We start from the raw sequence: 12,399 nt of genomic DNA, 5'->3' as shown, positions 1-12,399 counted from the left end.
TTGTTTTTTTTTTTTTGACAGGCAGAGTGGGCAGTGAGAGAGAGAGAGGAGAGAGACAGAGAGAAAGGTCTTCCTTTGCCGTTGGTTCACCCCCCAATGGCTGCTGCAGCCGGTGCACTGCGCTGATCTGAAGCCAGAAGCCAGGTGCTTCTCCTGGTCTCCCATGCAGGTGCAGGGCCCAAGCACTCGGGCCATCCTCCACTGCACTCCTGGGCCACAGCATACAGCTGGCCTGGAAGAGGGGCAACTGGGATAGAATCTGGTGCCCCGACTGGGACTAGAACCTGGTGTGCCGGCACCACAGGCAGAGGATTAGCCTATTGAGCTGCAGTGCAGGCCTGGGATGTGGTTTTGACAACTGAATAATTCCAGGAGGGAGAGCAGACTGTGAGCTCCAAGGCAAGGCAATTTAAAAGGGCCGTTTACGCTCAGGCAGCGGCAAGGCAGCCATGGACACGAGACCTGTAGCTCTGCAGACTCGGCTCTGAGAATACTGCCACCTGACCAGCCCCAGCTGTGGCCTCTGCATCTCTAACACCGGTTGATAATATCTCTTGAGACTGCTGAGCATTAAGCGAGACTGTGTGCCTGAAGCTCTTAGAACGGCTGCAGATATCAAATGCCCACTGAACGCTAGTTGCTATTATTGTTAACTGGGAAGGATGCAGACGTATCCTCCTATGTGTTTACGTCCCCAGGAGAGACGACCGTTTGCTTAGCTTGTTATTGCACCTCCACCTGACAGACGTCCCAGTGCACCCCTTCCTCCCACATCTGCACAGCACACTGCTGTTCTGACATGGACTCCTTCGGTTTTGCTCACTATTACGAGGCTGTTTCCATTCCTCGTCCCTTAGGGAGAGATCCACAGAGTCCAGAACTGTGGGTATTGGCAATGGCAACTGAACAGAAAAGGAAGCAGAGGGGAAGGCACCAGGTGTGAAGGTGCCCATCATCGGAGATTATGGCAAAGGCTGGGAAGTCAGAAACAGTCCGCACAACCCTAGGGATGGACTATAACAGAGGACAGAAGGAGAGGGAATGACAGACCATGCTGGAGTCAGAGAGGTGCACTCTGTGTGTGAGGGACTGCCAAAGGGTGGGGGCCCTCCTGTCTGACTCATCAGCACCACCACGCAGCGCGGCACTCGTGGTTTCAGGTGTGTCACCCTGCTCCGTGGACGCACGTCTACAGATTGTCTACACGGCAGTGCTGGTGTCTTTCCACTTTGCAGATGAGGGCACTGAGCCTCAGCAGGGTTGAAAGGAATAAATGGGCAATACTCCGTTGTACTGGACCCTGTTTTAGTCCACCATAATCACCTTTCTCCTAGATGAAGCCTCACATCCCAGTTAATAACAGTGCTGTCCCAAACACACATCTCTCTATACACCTGCCATTTCCCCGACTCCCCGCCCCAGCCAGGACTGCAGTCTGTACAAGTCCATCAACCTGATCCCACTCCTTCTCCCTCCCAAGCCTTTCTACTGGGCCTTGAAGATCCTCTCCATCATCGCCAGCAAAGCTTCTTCACCTTCGCCCTCGCTTCGTAGACCAGCACCTCAGGAAATAAACTGGGGGGTCACAAGGGAGTGAAGGACAAAGACGGGCCACTAAGGCCACCGAGGAAGCACAGAAACAAACCTTCTCTATGTAGCACAGCGAAGGCTGGATTAAATGAAGACAGGGTGGAGAGGTTGGTTCTCTGTCTCAACTCCCTGCCTGGCAGGGACCCAAGTTCGTGGGTCATGATCTGCTGCTTTCCTAGGAGCATTAGCAGGGAGCTGGATCTGAAGCAGAGCAGCCAGGAAGTGAACTGGCACTCTGACATGGGCCACCAGCAGCCCATGTAGTGGCTTAGCTCACTGCACTGCAACACCAGCCCCGGGAAGAGTCTTGCTAAGGTCCCAGTGGCCTCTACGTTGCTGAGTCCTGTGGACGTCAACACCTGCATCTTTCTGCAGCACCTGGCACAGGTAGGACCTCTTCTCCTGGCCCCAAGACACCGCCCTTTCCTGAGAAGCTCTCTTCACTGTCTCCTTTGCTAGCTCCTCCTCTCCGCCTGAGTGCACTGGAGTTTTTCTTTGGCTCCTTCCTGGGCCTTTCCCTTCTTACTGCAGGCCCTCCTCTGAGGTGGCCCCATCCACACCCACAACTTTTGTTGATTTGAAGACAGGTGTCTCCTGAGAAGCCACAGCATACAGCCCAGTTCCTGCTACATTTGGCTAGTAGCGGCATCTCCCAAGTACCTCAAACTTCACAGATCCCGAAGGGAACTCTTGATTCCACCCTCTGAAACCTGGTCCCCACCAAGGTGCACTATTCCTCTGGGTGCTTGGCAGAAACTTAGGACCCAAGAATCCGCTTGTCCTGGTCCATGGCTTGGAGAAGTGAGGCAGGGTTAGTAAAGGCTCCTGACCCAGGAGCATGGGATCTGCTCCCGGTACTTACTTATCTCTTGACTTTCCACAAAGCAGGGGCCCGAAGCAATACCTCTCCATGCTAACAATGTACTTCTTGAAGATGACCTCGTTTATCTTCATGTCTTTCTTACACTGAGGGAACACCAGCCTGAACACAGAGGAGAAAGAAGACAAGGGCAGGCTGCCTCAACGGAAGTTCAATGGTACCATGTGCTGTTTACGTGACCCCAACACATCTGCTCAGTGAAATGTGCAGGAGTCTGAAAACAGTGGTTCTTAGTTTGAAGACCTGGTTGAGATTTTTTGCCCCTATCCCCGACACCTCTAGAGGAGACAGTGAGAACAGAGCTGCTTGGAGGTTCTGTTCTGCTGTGACCGGCTGGGATCACTATGGAAAACTAGGGCAGTAGCAGTTAGCTTCTGAGTTGACGTCACCATAGAACCCTTATGGTGAGAACTGCTAAACGGTTCCTTTTGGTGGACACTTGGATTCAAGCTACAGGACAAAAAGTCCTATTGTAAATACGAAATTAGTTTAAATTTGCTTAATTATTAAACGAGCACACTAGCTTTATGCTTCTTGTCACCCTCTTACTTCCTGCGTATCTCAGTCTGGTAGTGCTCTGTGGAATCACGTCATCCGTGTGACACTGAAGCCCGATACAGCAACAGGGTCTGGGATGCTGTCCCAATTCCATGTCATTATTTCAGAGCCCTCTTGCCAAAGTACCGTGGCGCGGGTCGGGGGAGGTGGGGACGCTGAAACATCCCAGTCAACCTCTTCGAAATAAAGGACACTTACTTCGGGTCCTGGCAAATGTGCGGGTAGGTGCAGACGCCCTGACAGTACAGCTGGTACTGGCAGCGAGTTCCGAGGATCTCGAAGTTAAACATTTGGTCAAAGTTCCCGATGTCATTAGAATAGAAGTGCACTCGCAGTGTGACCTCGCCATTGGCCGGCACGATCCAGCGAAAGTGATTCAGCCTGCAAACGACCACACAGCTTTTAAAGCGAGAGCACTTCCTTCCAGCCGAGAGAAGACAGGAGAGCTGCTCAGGAGGAGTCCCGTCTGCTGGGGCTGGGCACGGCCGGCCATGGGGCCGCGTGGGCAGGACGGCGGCGTCCTCGTGCCCGCCCCCTGGGTGCAGCTCGCTCCAAGGCCCACCTGGTGAACTTCTCCTGGGAGTGCTGCTCACTGAAGCTGTTCTGCTCGATGTCTGACAGGGGGGCGACGGCTCCCGTGGCTCCCCCAGAAAGGCCTTTCCTATTGAAGGCCATGCGGCGCTTGTCCTTCTGAGGCTCGCGGTTCGGTTCTATTTTTTCTTTCAGCTTCTGTCTGCCCCCCTTGGATGAGGCGGTCTGCTCCTCTGTCACCTTGATTAAAAATGAGCATGAGATCTTAAAGACCTATCTTATGTATGCACGAACAAAGACAAAGATGCCTACAGCATGCTGGAGGCTGGGGTGACGGTGCTGCACGTGTCTGGAGTTGCATCCTCCCCTGTTAGTGACAAGGCCAGCGTTATCCTTAGTGCCCTAGTCCCTGAGAAGGGACCCAAATCCTAGAGCAAACTCAAAGCTGACAGGGAGCGTGCAGAACTAGAAACTTAACTCCTAGCAATATCCTACCCTGGTCAGCTAGGCTTCTGGCAGCTTTGGCGTTGCTAGGTCAGTTACTACGTCCACTTGCCTCCTTCCCAGCATTTTCTTGGGCTATCCCATTCAATACCATCTCCTCTCACTTTCTCCTTGCTCTTAGAACTGATACTTTGAAAAATAACCTCTCACTCTTGTGGGAAGAAGTAGAAGCAGTCAAACAAATCATCCATATTTAATACCAAGTTCCCATTTTTCTAGTGGCATCTTGATGTTCTTGAATTTCTCTCTTTTTTTTTGCTTTTTAGGTTTTTCTTGAAGATTTATTTATGTATTTGAAAGAGTCATAGAGAGAGAGGGATAGACACAGAGAAAGAAAGAGAGAGAGAGACAGATCTTCCATCTGCCGGTTCACTCCCCAAATGGCTGCAATGGCAGGAGCTGGGCCAATCCGAAGCCAGGAGCCAGGAGCTTCTTCTGGGTCTCTCATGTGGGAGCAGGGGGCCAAGTACTTGGGCCATTTTCCATTGCTTTCCTAGGCCATCAGCAGGGAGCTGGATTGGAAGTAGAGCAGCCGGGACTTGAACATATGGGACAAATGGGAGGCTGGCACTGCAGATAGCAGCTTAACCCACTATGCCACAGCGCTGGCCCTGCCTTTCAGTTTATCATTTCCACCTGTTCATTTTAGAACACTTGCAAGCTGAAGGCCTGTTACAGTAACAGCTCCAACAGCTGATACCAGTTCCCCGTTTGAAACTGAGTTGCAGATGGAGACTGCCTATAAAAGGCCTCATCTCTCCAGAGCAAGGCCATTGCCCTGCATTGCCACAATGTTATCATCACACCTAGGAAAGCTGCAGTAATCCCACAACATTATTCTAGCCCTCAGACCATATTAAACTTCTCCTATTTGTCTCAGACATGCCTTTTAATAACCATTCTTAAATAAGCATCTCATCAAGGGTCCTATGTTGTGTTTCACTGTTATGTTCCATTAGTGTCTTCTATTCTAGACCATCCTACCCTCTCCCAGTTACACTTGGAGAGGCTGCATCTGTGTTCTTACCAAATTATCCCACCGTCTACATTTTTCTGTCTATTCTTACATTGTTATTTAATTTATTTCTTTATTCCCTGTAAACTGAAAATGTGACTTAAAAGTGTGGTTAGATTCATAGGTGATGCCATGAACTCCACGCTCCCGCGCAACAGGGGACAAATACTGTCAGGCTGATCTAAGGTTACAGATGCCAGGCATGCCCCAGCGGCTTGGGTGGACCCACCGACTGCCTGCATGTGCACGTTCTGGCTGCTGTGGGGGTCTTGTTCCCCAGCGACCGCTCAACTTCTGCTTTTTTTTTTTTTGTACCCACTGATGATCCTTAATCAATTACGTTACTGGGAATAATAAAACCCTGATTTTCTGATTCTCTCACTTTTAACCCTGTAATTTTAAGCTTCCATTCTACTAGAAATTAATCAATTGGGGGAGAATAATTAGTGTTCCTCTGATAATGATAGGTTACATGTTGCTTAACTTCTCTTCCCATGGGCAGCTTTTCAGAGTAAGGGATTGGTATACTATCTGCTTCTGATGACGATGGCAGATTTTTATATTTTATTTTAGATTTCACCGTGAGCTCGCTTTCCCTGTGATGCCTCCTGATGCTGCCTGCCGACACTGACTGCTGCCTACTTGTAAACTATAGCCTAGAGAAGTCTACATCACCTCGTCATGCTGTGGGCAAAGCCTGCGGTTGGGTTTTACTTGGTTTTTGTTGATGTGTAAGTCTTTAGGAAGCAGTGTGGAGACATTAAATTTGGGGCCACCATTATTACCAGGAATAAAAAAAACTTTCTATAATTCGAATACACACAACTTCATTTTATTGGTCAAATTTATTTTCCTCTGTGACTCACTCTATTAATTGTATATTTTTCCATATTCCAAATGTATATATTTCTTCATATATTAAATAAAATGTATATTTTCTTCCATTTTTACATGATTTAATTTTGATTTATATTTTTATTCCAGCTGGAATTTATTTATTCTATTGTGAGGCAATAAAAAGTGACTTTATCCAATCTTCCATTCATAATTTTTCAAATAATATGTTCTTTCTCTAGTGGTGTGTGTTCCCTTAACTCGTGTCTGTTGATTCTTATAATCTAATGCACTGTGTGAATCACCTTAGCCTCAGGATACATTTTCCTATCTTTAAAAAAAGAGCTCGTAGGGCTGGCGCTATGGCGTAATGAGCAAAGCTGCCACCTGCAGTGCCAGTATCCTATATAGGTGCCAGTTTGAGTCCCAGCTGCTCCATACCCAATCCAGCTCTCTCCTGTGGCCTGGGAAAGCAGTAGAAGATGGCCCAAGTCCTCAGGCCCCTGCACCCACGTGGGAGACCTGGAAGAATCTCCTGGCTCCTGGCTTCGGATCAGCAAAGCTCTGGCTGTTGTGGCCAACTAGGGAGTGAACCAGTGGATGGAAAACCTCTCTCTCTCTCTGCCTCTCCTTCTCTCTGTGTAAATCTTTCAGATAAATAAATCTTTTTTTTTTTTTTTTTTTTTAAGAGCTCATCTTGCTTATTCTTTCTTGCTGGTGAGCTTCAGGGTCATGTGACAGCTTCCCTAAACCCTCCCTCCCAGTCTAGAAAGGCTGGAAGGGGAGAAGCCCTCACTTGCATTTCTCTCCTGGCAGGTGATGAACGAACCCAGAGAAAGTGCAGCGGGGGGAACTCCTGCAGGGTCCCCAGACTCAATCCGCTGGCCACGCGGAGGGGGAGCTTCTGCCCTGGCGTCTGCAGTCCGCCCGGGTGCTGGGTCTCACTGCTGGCCCCTTACCTTCAGGGTGATGGCGGCTGTTAAAAGCTCTGCTTCTGCCTCCGCTTCTTTTTTCTCGTCCAGCAGGGACAGATCATCAGAGGGTGGGGTCACAAACACGAAGTGCTTCATGATGTCCGTCGTGGCTGGCGACAGCCGCTTCATCGGGTAGGAGATCACTGAGAATAAGGTGGGGGGCGGGATGGGCGGCCCACAGGAGCCCAGGCCCAGGATCTCGAGGATCTGAGGGAGAGGCCTGTGGTCAGTTTCCCGTGCAGAGGGTGGGCGAAGGCCAGCTGCCTCCCCGAGGGAGCACAGGTGGCTCCCTCCCTCCCTGGCGCCTCTGTCCCCGCGTTCTTGGGCCAGGCCACTGCGATGGGCGTGTTTCGGGGAAGGGGCATGAGGGACGTGCGGATCTTTCCAGAGCAGCGCACTCTGGATCCAGGTGGGGGCTCTCGCTATGGGCTGTGTGCTCCGGCACTTATCTCGTCAAGGCCTTTCCCACAGTTTAATGTTGATTGCTTAACTGACCGTGCAATCGGGCAGTGAACTCCCCTCCGCGCCACTGCCAGCCGTGACGGGAGGATTTCTGTCTGAGGGAGGCTTGTGGAAGAAGACTTCGGAGTGTGTGGGTTTCTTGCTTCGCCCCTGAGCAAGCTGCCTTGCCATCTCTTAACGCCAGTGCTAAAAACCAATCGCACCAGCGGCTTTTTATGAGGTGAGATGGAATAATCGAGACTGGAGGCAGTTTCTATGGATTTTCTTTTGCCACACGGGAGAAGGGCCGTAAGCCACTAGGGGTGGGCGTAAGGGATGAGTGGAATTCAGGGGTCATGGATTTCTCAGTAGAAGGGCCGGCACCTGCTACCTGCCTTGTTCTTTCCCACCCCAGCCACGAGCCGCACCTGGTCGCCTTTGGGAAGCTTGTCACTCTCCAGGGCCTGCTTCCAGCTGGAGCCCTCCGCGTCCAGGACCTGGATGTGGATGAAGGGCACGCCCAGGTCCTTCTTGCCCTCGCGCTCTTCCTCCCCGTCTCCCTCGTCGTGGCTGCGGTCCTCCAGGGCCCGCAGCTTCTCCAGGCGCTCCCGCTCGGCCCGCTCCCGCTCCTGGCGCTCCTTCTCGGCTCGCTCCTTCTCCAGGCGCTCCCGCTCCCGCTCCTTGCGGCCCCGGCGCCCGCCCGAGGGCACCTGGCGCTGGTCGTCAGGCTCGTGGGGCGCCTCCTCCAGCCACGCGTGGTGCAGCGGGATGCCTTGCTTCCGGTCCCAGGACGCCAGGATGTTCTGAATGTCCTTCAGACTCAACTCGTAGGCCTTGAACTTCTGGGCCAGCTGCTTGTCGGTGTCCTTGGGGAAGTCCCCCTCGCTGTCCTCCTGCTCCTGGACGAGAGGAAACCCGAGCGTGTTGCCGTCCGCCGCCATTTTCTTCTTCTTGCTCGGCTCCTCCTTCTCGGCTGCCGCTTGCTCCCTAACAGACACTTTCCTTTCGAGGGAATCCATCTTGATATCTGCTTTGGTGGATGTGAGAAGCTGGAAGGTAAGACACACACAAGGCGCTTCAGGGAGAAGGAAGCTTAGAAGGAGACGTAGATTGCATACGGCCCGGCAAAGGGACGTGTGGTTTCAGGAGAAGGCCTCACAGCACTCAGGCCCTCTGTGCACACTCACGCTGTGCCTGAGAACCTCTCCGGGCACTTTTCATCCAGCATTGCCCTGTAGGTTCCTCCCTGTGGGGGATCTGCCTGGGGCCTGGTACCGGTTGAGAGCTGCTATTCTGAAGGATCGACAGGAGAAGGTCAGCAAACTCGAGGCTTCTGTACCTGCTGCCAGTATCTGGCCCTCAATAAAAAGAACTTGGCACCCAAAGAGACAAGACCACGTAAGCTTACATCAAGGGCAAAAGACTGACGGTTGGACAGACTGACAGGGACTCCATGTGTCAGTGCGATCGGACAAGGACTTTAAAGTAATGTGTTTAATGTTCTGGGGGAATTAAAAGCCAAGATTGAAGATTTGGAAGAGAACTAGAAACAGTAAGAAAATAATTTCCTTCCCTCTTTCCTTACCTGACTCCCTTCTTCCTCCCTCCCTCCTTCCTGTCTCCTTCCTTCTTTCCTTCCTTCCTTAAGATTTATTTATTTATTTGAAAATCAGAGTTATGGAGAGAGAGGGAGAAATAGAGAGAGAATCTTTCATCCAATGGTTCATTCTCCAGATGGCCTCAATGGCTGGGGCTGGACCAGGCCAAAGCCAGGAGCTTCTTCTGGGTCTCCCACGTGGGTGGCGGGGGCCCGAGGACTTGGACATCTTCTGCTGCTTTTCCCAGGCAGGTTAGCAGGGAGCTGGGTCGGAAGGGGAGTAGCCAGGACTTGAACTGGCACACACATGGGATACTGGTGTCACAGGCGGCAGCTTTACCCACTATGCCACAATGCCGGCCCCATGGCTTTCTAACACAAGAACATTAGGAGGGTTTAAGCAGCGATTAGTCCTCACAAAGAAATACAGCCAACTAGACGATATGCCAGAAGGAATATCCAGGGTGAAGCAGGGGGCGACAAAAGTATGCAGAGCCTAGGAGACAAATGAAATTGTGCTCGAGGGGCTGGCGCTGTAGCACAGCAGGTTAACGCCCTGGCCTGAAGCACCGGCATCCCATATGGGTCTTGGTTCAAGACCTGGCTGCTCCACTTCCGATCCAGCTCTCTGCTATGGCCTGGGGAAACAGCAGAAGATAGCCTAAGTCCTCGTGCCCCTGCCACATGGGAGACCCGGAGGAAACTCCTGGCTCCTGGCTTCAGATCGGCATAGCTCTGGCCAATGCAGCCATCTGGGGAGTGAACCAGTGGATGGAAGACCTCTCTCTCTGCCCCTCCTCTCTCTGTGTAACTCTTTCAAATAAAATAAATAAATCTTTAAAAAAAGAAGAAATTGTGCTTGAAAGTGTGCAGAAAGGCCTAGTGCGTGCGTGACCGGAAGCCCAGAGGGAGAGGAGTGAACGAGCGGAGAGGTAATGTTGAAGAGGTCCTGGCCAGTGGTTCCCCACCTCCAGACCTTGCCTCTCCTGTCGGCACTCTTTCGCTTCTGAGAATGTGTCAAGTCCCAGCAGCTTCTCTGGAGCTAGACTGCAGACCAGGCAACTGCATTCATCTAAGAAGAGTCTCCAGAAATTTCCCCAGGTAATATGATTCGTTGTTTTAAGCTAAGCTCAGATGACACACACTGGTCCCCAACCAGATGGCTGTGATATGGCCTGCCATCCTGCCCGAGCATGTGAAGGTACTTGCCCTGTATCTGAGCTGAGCTGAGAGCAAAATGGGGACATCTACATGTTCCCATGTGGTTCCAACAAATTCTACCTGGACACTGATGAAGGCAGTGCACACAATTTAAGGTTAACTGTGTAACAAGTAGCTTTTACTTTAATTATGGTGAAATGTTGTCATTTAAAAGCAAGTTTGGGGGTAGGCATTTGGAATGCCTGGTTTCAATTCCTGGCTCCAGCTCCTGGTTCCAGCTTCCTGTTAATGTGGGCCCTTGGAAGCAGTGGTGATGGCTCATGTCACTCTATTCCTGCCACCCAAATGGGAGACCTGGACTGTTCCTGGCTCCCAGTATTGGCATGGCCCAGCCCTGGCTGAGTGGAAGGCAGTTTTCTCTCTCTCTCTCTCTCAAAAATAAAAAAATAATAAATAAATAAAGGTTTAAAAGCAAGTTTGGAAGATAACTTCTTCAAAGAAGATTCTGCACTTGTTTTAAAGAAGAAATTGACCTTGTTAATTGCAAAAACAATGGCTGAAACATGCAGTTGCTCCAATTCTATCTCCTGGCTTCATTAACAAAATCACCTGGGAGAGGCAGGCACCAGGCCCTGGAACTCTGCCAGGTTCCTCCTTTTGTTCTCCACCTGAAAGCTCACAGGCTCCCTTTGGGAGAACGACTTCACACATCCCCAACCTGTGCCCAGCTCCATTAGCTCAGGACTCTCCCCAGTTGGAACCCCTTGCTACCTGTTCTTTTGCCCTTAAATCCACTCAGCCCTTGTCACTGTGTCTGTCACTCAGCTCTGTGGACCAACGTGTGCCACACCTGGGAGGCTGGCTTCAGCCCCCTCCTCAGAACAGCGCGGCAAGGGCTGCAGTCCACGCTGCCAGTCGCACCCCACGCCATGCCCACCAGCCTGGGGGCTGCTGCAGCCATGCTGCCTGTCCCATGTCGCAGTGGGCAGCGATGCGACTGCTGAGCAAGGACAAGCTCATGCCGGAGCATCTCCCTTGACTGCTGACAAGGCTGCAGTCTGAATGGGACTCGTGGGTTCCATGGTCTTCCTGACTTTCTGGAGGCAAACGTTAGCCTAGGTAGCACCACGCAGAAAGCAGTGCAAAGAGCAAAGGCTGTGGTCAGACATAACTGGGTGAAGGCACGGAACTGTGCCTTCGTCTCTCGGAACCTCATGGCGGAGCGGGATGCTGCCATGAGGTGGTCGTGTTCGGCACAGGCACGGCACTGCGGCTACTGCCAGCCAGTGATGGGCCCCTTCCTCCTGGTCTGTGCCCCGCTGCAAGAATCCAAACAGGATCAGGTGGATGTTCTGGAGGGCACGTGTGCTGGCTTGATGGCTGGTTGCGGTGGGGAGGGCAGGCGAGGGACGCTACCTGCTTGTTTGCAGCTTGGGGTTTCTTTGCGGTGGCCTCCTCCTTTACTGGCCCCTGCTTGGGTTTCTTGAACCTCCGTTTCAGCTCCTCTTCCTCCTTCTGGCGCTCGAGCTCCTGCTGGAGCTTCTTCCTGTGCATCTCCTTGGCCAGCCTCTCCAGCTCCCTTGGCCAAAGCAGGCAGAGAGGGCAGATGAGGGCCCCCCTGCCTGAGCCCCTGCCCCACTGGGGATTCCGGTGGTGGGGCACTGGACACAGCTTTCAGGGACAAAGAAAGAAACCGTGCTGGGTGAAGGGGGGGAGGGGAGGAGGAAGGAAGGAAGGCAGAGAAGAAAAGGAGAAAAAGAAAAGAAAGGCCCACAAAATTCTTGATCGATGAACTAAACGAGGAGGAATTTTCAATTAATCTGTATTTCTAGTCCAATCTTCTTTCAAGGGAAGGCTAATCGAGTGCTGAAAATAAGCTTTGTGGTCACAACTTTAAAAAAGCAACTTACAGAGTTTAAGCCCAGCCTCCCCTGCTGTCACACGAACATTCAGACACGGGGTTGTTAACAGGAGTCCCTACCGTGACCAGCGTGGGGGCCTGGTGCTGGGGCTGAGGGCCACCTTCCACTCCGCTGACCTCCTCCCTCCCTGGGTGCTGTGCCTGCAGCTGGGCCTGTCCCTGCTACTAACAGCAGAGAGGCCCCCAAGGCCAGGCCCCGAGTACCAGCACGTAAGCAGACGGAACTTCTGAAAATACCTAAGCCGCCTCTTTCCATCTCCAGGAATCCCTAGTCATTCCCCGCTGCTGAGGCTCTCTGCCTATGGAAGCCAGTCACCACACTCTACGGTAGTGTGAGCGTATGTGTGTGTGTGATACAAAGAAGCCATCGCTGATCTTTTGCACATCACGTTT

At 51.9% G+C, this 12,399-nt stretch overlaps 1 protein-coding gene across 4 annotated transcripts in view; it reads right to left on the bottom strand.

Moving 5' to 3' along the window:
* Positions 1-12,399, bottom strand: part of HYDIN (HYDIN axonemal central pair apparatus protein) — a 409,263-nt gene that overhangs the window by 95,086 nt on the left and 301,778 nt on the right. For all 4 annotated transcript variants that reach the window (XM_051847253.3, XM_070062720.2, XM_051847256.3 and 1 more), the window contains 6 exons: positions 11,502-11,664; positions 7,756-8,376; positions 6,872-7,093; positions 3,591-3,799; positions 3,227-3,409; positions 2,453-2,572 (listed from right to left, as the gene is read on the bottom strand). In XM_051847253.3, the coding sequence (XP_051703213.3) occupies positions 2,453-2,572; positions 3,227-3,409; positions 3,591-3,799; positions 6,872-7,093; positions 7,756-8,376; positions 11,502-11,664 (1,518 nt within the window). The remainder of the gene's footprint in view (positions 1-2,452; positions 2,573-3,226; positions 3,410-3,590; positions 3,800-6,871; positions 7,094-7,755; positions 8,377-11,501; positions 11,665-12,399) is intronic.

Source organism: Oryctolagus cuniculus, chromosome 18 (assembly GCF_051225735.1).
Source record: "Oryctolagus cuniculus isolate XC-2025 breed Fujian yellow rabbit chromosome 18, ASM5122573v1, whole genome shotgun sequence".
Lineage (NCBI taxonomy): Eukaryota > Metazoa > Chordata > Mammalia > Lagomorpha > Leporidae > Oryctolagus > Oryctolagus cuniculus.
Note: the sequence above shows the minus strand (reverse complement) of the source record. Positions and strands in the feature narration are given on the sequence as shown.